This window comes from Eleutherodactylus coqui, chromosome 4, assembly GCF_035609145.1.
Source record: "Eleutherodactylus coqui strain aEleCoq1 chromosome 4, aEleCoq1.hap1, whole genome shotgun sequence".
NCBI lineage: Eukaryota > Metazoa > Chordata > Amphibia > Anura > Eleutherodactylidae > Eleutherodactylus > Eleutherodactylus coqui.
The window spans coordinates 275,755,829-275,764,614 of record NC_089840.1 but is presented as its reverse complement, the minus strand read 5'-3'; the positions used below and the strand labels follow the sequence as shown (position 1 = coordinate 275,764,614).

The 8,786-nt window shown below is 40.0% G+C and overlaps 1 protein-coding gene across 4 annotated transcripts in view; it reads right to left on the bottom strand.

Annotated features, from left to right (window-relative positions):
- Positions 1-5,502: 5,502 nt before the first annotated feature.
- Positions 5,503-8,786, bottom strand: part of LOC136624354 (zinc finger protein 300-like) — a 253,017-nt gene continuing 249,733 nt past the window's right edge. For all 4 annotated transcript variants that reach the window (XM_066598305.1, XM_066598303.1, XM_066598308.1 and 1 more), the window contains one exon: positions 5,503-7,038. In XM_066598305.1, the coding sequence (XP_066454402.1) occupies positions 5,786-7,038 (1,253 nt within the window). In that variant the 3' untranslated portion in view covers positions 5,503-5,785. The remainder of the gene's footprint in view (positions 7,039-8,786) is intronic.

The following is an 8,786-nucleotide window of genomic DNA, read 5'->3' as shown; positions in this document are numbered from 1 at the left end:
TTAATGAATGCCCTTTGTGTGTGTGTGTGTGTGTGTGTGTGTGTGTGTGTCTATATATATATATACTAGCTGATATACCCGGCTTCGCCCGAGTTAGTTTGGTACTGGTGTTTATCTGGTGTTCATACGGAAAAGCTTATGAAGTCGTGGTTACTTTAGAGATACTGAGGAAAAAAAATATGTTCACCATTTTGCATAGTTCTCTGCGTTACCCAGGAAACACCACGTGGAGGTAACCATGCGATGTTTCCTTTATATAAAATGACATCAGGAAGTGAGAGAATTAGATTACATACGTAAAATTTGGACACTAATTCTTTTGTGCTTAGAATTGAATAATCGAGTTGGGACCCATTAGCTTTTCCTATTTATGACATAATCAATGCTCGTGCCAAATTTCCTGTTTCTATGACACCGAAAAGGGAAAAAATTACATTCCGTGCGTAAAATTTCGGTGCCAATTCTTTTGCGCTAGAATTGAATAATCGAGTTGGGACCTATGAACTTTTCCTATTTATGACATAATCAATGCTCGTGCCAAATTTCACGTTTCTATGACACCGGAAAGTGAAAAAATTACATTCCGCACGTAAAATTTGGATGCTAATTCTTTTGCGCATAAAATTGAATAATGGAGTTGGGACCCATTAGCTTTTCCTATTTATGACATAATCAATGCTCGTGCCAAATTTCCTGTTTCTATGACACCGGAAAGTGAAAAAATTACCTTCCGCATGTAAAATTTCGACGCCAATTCTTTTGCGCTAGAATTGAATAATCGAGTTGGGACCCATTAGCTTTTCCTATTTATGACATAATCAATGCTCGTGCCAAATTTCCCGTTTTTATGACATTGGGAAGGGAAGAAATTACATTCCGTACGTAAAATTTGGACGCTAATTCTTTTGCGCTAGAATTGAATAATGGAGTTGGGACCCATTAGCTTTTCGTATTTATGACATAATCAATACTCGTGCCAAATTTCCCGTTTCTATGACACCGGAAAGTGAGAAAATTAGATTCCGTACGTAAAATTTGGACGCTAATTCTTTTGCGCTAGAATTGAATAATCGAGTTGGGACCCATTAGCTTTTCCTATTTATGACATAATCAATGCTCGTGCTAAATTTCATGTTTCTATGACACCGGAAAGTGAGAAAATTAGATTCCGTACGTAAAATTTGGACGCTAATTCTTTTGCGCTAGAATTGAATAATCGAGTTGGGACCCATTAGCTTTTCCTATTTATGACATATTCAATGCTCGTGCCAAATTTTAAGTTTCTAAGGCATTGGGAAGTGACAGATTTAGATTATGTACATTAAATTTCGACGCCAATTCTTTTGCGCTAGAATTGAATAATCGAGTTGGGACCCAATTTATTTTCCTATTTTGGAGATAATCTATGCTCATGCCAAAATTCATGTTTCTACGATATCGGGAAGTTGGAGAACTTTTGGCGAGTCAGTCAGTGAGTCAGTCAGTCAGTCAGTCAGTCAGTCAGTGAGTCAGTCAGTGAGTCAGTCAGTGAGGGCTTTCAGCTTTATATATATAGATTTACACACATTTACTGAAATAGAAATACACTCTCTTCTAGGCTGGTCTGTGTCAGGGAGGGACAGAGTTGCTTCATACTTTTCTTCCCTGCCCTCTCCTTACATTACCTAGCTCCACCCCTGGTGTGCTTGTCCTCTGTTAGAGCATTTCTTTCACACTTCATATTCAGCAATCGAACAGTATACATACCATATAACACAATATAATTTGCACAAGGGCCCTTCACACCCCCACACACAAATTCACAAAAATAACAGATCCACATTATTTATGATCAGAATAGACAAATATTACATCCCCATTCTCTTGTGCAGCAAAATATAACACATTTTCACTTCACAAATCTTTTCACAGACAAGCAAGCACATTATAGGACAGAGCCCCACACTTTAGAACTTACTTCATCTCCCATAGAACAAAGAAAACTTATCTAGACAATTAATAGAACTGTATAACAAATTTCACTGTCAATTTTCAATAAAAACCTTCATCTGCTTTAATGAGCAAGTAGTCGGGGCACGTTGGATCTATTGTATGTGCGGGTGCATGTTGTCTGTATCCACTCCTGCAGCCTGTTAATCATATGTTGCAATGGTACTATGTGAACACTTAAAGGGGTTGTCCCGCGCCGAAACAGGTTTTTTTTTTATTTTCAATAGCCCGGGGGGTTCGGCGCGAGACAAACCCGATGCAGGGATAGAAAAAAAAAACCTGATAGTACTTACCCGAATCCCCGCGCTCCGGTGACTTCTTACGTACCTTGTGAAGATGGCCGCCGGGATCTTCACCCTCAGTGGACCGCAGGTCTTCTGTGCGGTCCATTGCCGATTCCAGCCTCCTGATTGGCTGGAATCGGCACACGTGACGGGGCGGAGCTGCGAGGAGCAGCTCTCCGGCACGAGCGCCCCATTCAACACAGCAGAAGACCGGACTGAGCAAGCGCGTCTAATCGAGAGATTAGACGCTGAAAATTAGACGGCACCATGGAGACGAGGACGCTAGCAACGGAGCAGGTAAGTGAATAACTTCTGTATGGCTCATATTTAATGCACGATGTACCTTACAAAGTGCATTAATATGGCCATACAGAAGTGTATACCCCCATTTGCTTTCGCGGGACAACCCCTTTAAGGCTGGTTTATATGGGCAGATGATCGCTCAAAGATCGCTCAAACAACAGTTTGAGTGACAGCTTTGAGCGATCATTTTGCATAAATCATTGGTATGTGATCATTGGTATTTATGTAGCTACTCAGCTACCTAAATACTAATTAGGTGTGCAAATGAAGCCTTCCCTGAACACAGTTAATAGCCTGGGGCTATTATCTGAGTTCAGATCCTTTGTTCTCCAAGGGGAAACAATACTATCAGCACTCCCCCATGGAGAACTACTGATAAAAGTGAACGATTTTTAGGTTGGACTGAATTAATGATCAGCCAGCTTTGCCCGAAAAGCAGACGATGGGCGCAGATTTACATGCACCGATGATCGCTAAAACGATTGGCAATTAGCGACTTTTTTTTTTTTTAAGCAATCATTGTCTGGTGTAAATGGGCCTTTAGGCCTTAGTCACACGGGCGTTTTTTCGCGCGATTTGCGGATCGCATGACGGATGCGCATCCACAAATCGCGTGACCGGGGCCCAAAAATCGCCCGAAAATCTGCTCCTAGCCGCGTTTCATTAGAAACGGGCCGGAGCTGTCCAGCGCATTGCATTCAATGGAGCCGGCAATACAGACGACTCCATTGAAAGCAATGCGCTACGGGCGAGCGCGGGATGAATTGTTGGGAAGGGCTTAAATATATAAGTCCTTTCCTGCAATTCTTCCAGAAATGTGTAAAAAAAAAATATATATATATATACTCACCTTGTCCCGGCAGACGGAGTTCAGCGCGGCCGGCCTGCAGTGGGTGTGAAGGGGGTGTGAGTGAGACCTGCCCCTGATTGGCTCAGCGCTGAGCCACTCAGGGGCAGGTCTCACTCACACCCTCTTAACACCCACTACAGGCTGACCGCGCTGAACTCCGTCTGCCGGGACAAGGTGAGTATATATATTTTTTTTATTTTAACACATTTCTGGATGAATTGCAGGGAAGGGCTTATATATTTAAGAGATCCAACACCATCACATTGGTTTTCTGGGCCATTAGATTTTCCATCTGGCAAGCTTAGCCCACGAATCCAAGGCTCGCGTAGCCTCATTTTACGTCACAAATCAATCAAGCATCAAAAAAATTGGGGCTTTGTCTATAGCATCTCCTAGACAAAGTATCCTCTTGTAGGATTGCTTGTGGCGGCTTTGTTGGCAGCACTCTTCACTAAGCTCCTAAAGAACTGTGCCAGTGGCAAACGCTGTATGCATGTTTTGAGCATGCATCGGCATAAAATCTAAATCTAGGACATACATCTATGATATGAGACATCACCAACTGGGCTACACCAGACCGGCTACCGTGCATACCTTGCGGGACCTGGTCTTATGTAACCTATTCCATGAACCAATGTGGTGAATACTTTATACTCTCAACGAACCAACATTTGAGTTCACCGTAAAGTCCACACTCCTGATGAACTGCTAATATCTCGCGGAGAAACGCGTTGAGTCAAGAATTTCAAACCTATACATTAAAACAACATTTCCTAACTAAGTTTATTAGAGTGCAATACAATTGAGTATCATCTCGATCAAAGGTTTTACTCCAATGAGGAAATCTTTTTATCTTTATCGGTTGTGAAGTACACCATACTAACAGATAGCCTACGTAGCTCTCATATTGAATTCGTGACAGAGAAACATTCTATAGAGCTATCAGAAAATTTTACGGAGTACTGTCCAACCCCGAAACATAGTTCTTTGTTTCGAGTGAAAACACACATTCTCAACCCACATTCTTGCTATCGTACACGTGTCGTTTTGTGTGTATACACTCACTGTACCCCTCCTCGAGGGATTTTAGAAACTATTTGTCGCCCACGAATGTCTTCTTATTTTAAAATACCCAATAAAGCTTACATGTTTTAATTTATCCTAACTGTGAAGGGTATGTTTACTATGGCAAGTGATTTTTGTCACAAGTCAGACACTTGTCCTACAGTATAATTGTTCCCTCTGCGTGACCCTAAAAACTCAGTCTTCACAGGGCAGGACCCACCTAAACCACATACACAGGTGTTTCTTCTGCGTGCCCCTAAAAACTCAGGCTTCACAGGGCAGGACCCACCTAAACAATCGGTCCCTCGTCAGGGATAGGGAACATATTACCAGTAGATTAGGGAACTTAGATCATAGAATATCCACACTAGGACAATTATTCAACCTATTGACACTATTATGGCCTTCAAACACATTGGGTTACACATTCATTCAAACCCAGACAACGAGACAGCTTGTTTGACAGGGTTCTTTGTCATATAAAATGAACCAAATTTAGACCTTAAATGAACCACTCAATATAAATGAACATACTTACCTAACTTTGACCAGACAAAAGCACAGAGACACAATGAGGGATAAGAATAACAGTTTCTTACCAGCCAGCATGGTCCTGATTATGGGTCTGTGCATTCTGTCCGTTCGAGAGTAAGTCGGATCAGAGGTTCTGGTCACTTAGTCCCTGTTCAGGCGCCAGCTGTTACACCATAGGCCGAGCCCTTTCTGATTATCCTAAGCAGGGCTTCAGGTATATTCATACTTGAGAGGTATATACGGAGAGGTGGCAAATGTCACCAACAAAATTACTCCTAAGTTTACATGAAAATATGAGTCAATTGTTATTAGGCAAAAGACAATAGGACAAGTTAAACAATTTATTTCATCACAACTTATATGTTAAATCTTTGATACCTTATTGTATTCGTGTTTTGTCTATTACCCTTAAAGTTTCAATAAAAATCTTTTGAATACAAAACATTTCTCACATTCTCAACATGAAAATGTCTTCTCCCCTGTGTGAATTCTCAGATGAGTAACGACAGTTGATTTATGCATAAAACATTCACCACAATCTAAACATGTAAATGATGCATAAAACATTCACCACAATCAAAACATGTAAATGGATTTTTTGCCACATTCTGAACATAAAAATGGCTTCTTCCCTTGTGTGGGAATTCCCATATTCCTAACATGAATGTGGCTTCTCCTCTGTGTGTTTTTTCTAATGTTTAATAAGAACATATTTATGTGTGAAAAGATTTCCCATATTCAGAACATAAAAATATCTTCTCTACCTTGTGTGAATTCTCTGATGTAACACAAGACTTGATTTTCGGTTAAAACATTTCCCACATTCAGAACATGAAAATGGCTTCTCCCCTGTGTGAATTCTCTCATGTACAGCAAGATGTGATTTTCGTCTAAAACATTTCCCACATTCAGAACATGAAAATGGCTTCTCCCCTGTGTGAATTATCTGATGTAAAACAAGACTTGATTTTTGGTTAAAACATTTTCCACATTCAGAACAAGAATGGGGCTTTTCCCTCGTGTGAATTCTCTGATGTAACACAAGATTTGACTTTTTGTTAAAACATTTCCCACATTCAGAACATGAATATGGCTTCTCTCCTGTGTGAATTCTCTGATGTAAAACAAGACTTGATTTTTGGTTAAAACATTTCCCACATTCAGAACATGAATATGGCTTCTCCCCTGTGTGAATTCTCTGATGTAAAACAAGACTTGATTTTTGGTTAAAACATTTCCCACATTCAGAACAAGAATGGGGCTTTTCCCTCGTGTGAATTCTCTGATGTAACACAAGATTTGATTTTAGCTTAAAACATTTCCCACATTCAGAACATGAATATGGCTTCTCTCCTGTGTGAATTATCTGATGTAAAACAAGACTTGATTTTTGGTTAAAACGTTTCCCACACTCAGAACATGAATATGGCTTCTCCCCTGTGTGATTTCTCTGATGTAACACAAGATTTGATTTATTGTTAAAACATTTCCCACATTCAGAACATGAAAATGGCTTCTCCCCTGTGTGAATTCTCTGATGTTTAACAAGATCTGATTTATTGTTAGAAGATTTCCCACATTCTGAACATGAATATGGCATCTCCCCTGTATGAATTCTCTGATGTTTAACAAGATCTGATTTATTGTTAAAAGATTTCCCACATTCAGAACATGAAAATGGCTTCTCCACTGTGTGATTTCTCTGATGTAACAAAAGATTTGATTTTCGGTTAAAACATTTACCACACTCAGTACATGAATATGGCCTCTCCCCTGTGTGAACTCTTTGTTGTTCAACATCTGTTCCGTAAATTTTATTTTGTTTAACATTCTTCAATGAATCAGAAGATGAAACATGTTTAGAAGGATCAGAAGATAGATTTTTGCTGTGAAGGGCTGAGGGCATATTTGGGATAATAGCCGGCTTTTCATTTGTATCTTGTATGATACCAGGATCTTCCACTTCATAATCTGTTGATATCAGATGTCCTTTGGAGTTTCTAGTTTTGTCATCTGCCAAGAATAAAATGAATTTTTAATATTTTTGAATATAACATTACAATTATACTAATAGTTTATGACATTTGCATATAAATTGTTAAAGGTTTTTCCCATTTACATGAGCCACAATAATTTGTGGAGCACCTAATCTACTGACAGCCATCCTAATGGACCAATTATTTTAGCCAATAAGCTTATTTGTTGTCTTTTCCCATGCGTTGACGTTTAATTAGTACATACAGCTGGAGCTCTCAGCTGCTGATCTTATCCACGGCTCATACAGCTAGTAAGGTTACAGAGCACAGAAGCTTTAAGAAGAAAGTATCACACATTATTCAGGTTGTCCTGCACTGGACAAACAGTACAGGAATCACAGAGAAGTGCAACGTGTTTTGGAGTGTTTATAAACAGATTCACCTCCTTTTTCAATCATGGAACTAATAGATATAAAGCCTCTTACATTAAAAGCGAACCTAGAGGATCACTGGTGCCTGCAAACTCCTCATCCAAGTAAGTGCATCCTCTATTACTTTGTAAACTTTTCACTAATCACTAGGTGAATTGCTTAATATCAATGGATGACAGAAACTCCCATGGGCGCAATGACAGATCTCAACAACTCCACGCTGAACTGTTGAACCTTGACATATTGATTTAATCTCTTCAGATGCAGAACAGGTCGGACAGTGCCGTCCACCTTGTGAAGAGATTGGAATATAACCCCCTGCACTGTTTATGGCGAAACAGGGACAATTACAACCTTAGAGGAGAAAGTGTGTATCACATAAGCCAAAGCATTGCACTATGAAGGAGAGATCGGAATTTTGGAACTGAAGAAGCAATCTTTGGGTTTGTAGAAAACTATATGGCATAGCTCGAATAGATAACCTTCTGAACATAGATGTCTGAGCCATGAGTGAGTTAGGTCCCCTTGAATAAAAAAAGTCGTCACCCCACTCTGATTGCCTTGGTTCTGAACAGCCATATGCATAGAAGATTTAGTATAGGCGGGCTTGGAGTATAGTGGCCAGGGACACCAGGACGGGCGCAGTTTGTAGGAGAGTGTTTTGTTTTGGAGCGGCAAAAGAAACAAATCTGGAGCCTCTTCTTCTGTGCAGAACCACACGTGACTGGCTTTGTTTTCTGGTAGATGAGAACTCTTACCACAAATAGCTTTAGAAACATTATTGGCTAGTCAACTGTCTCTCATAGGGAAATCTTCATACTCCCCAGGAACATGCCACCCCAAGGAGCATCTGCTAGGAAGCTTGGTATAGGTTGACTGGTTTTGGTGGGTGGGTGGGGGGGTTGGAAGAGGAGTAAAGAAAGTTGGCTGCAGTGGTGGTGGTAAAAAGAAAGAGGAAGGAAAAGAGGGAGGAGAGAATACTTACCTCAGTGAAGAAAATACTCACCTAACTACCATAGACAGTAGAGCTCCGAGACTCTGAGCTAAAACTGATTACCTGGCTTCTGCAGGAGGTGTATAGCTGGGAGGAGAAACTAACACTTTTTTTTTTTTGCTTAGTGTACACCCTATAGTGGTAGTAGCTATACCCATGGTTTTCAACTGTGTCTCCCAATGCAAAAGTCGAGAAATAAACAGTGTTTTTTTATTAGGATTGTAAAAATCTAAAGTAAAATTAAAAAAATCTACAAATTGGTATTACTACATCCATAAAGGTCTACTTAGGTCTCCATCAGAAAAAAAAAAATAATGAAAAGCTATCAAAACGTTTTATATATTCCCCAAAATGGTACCA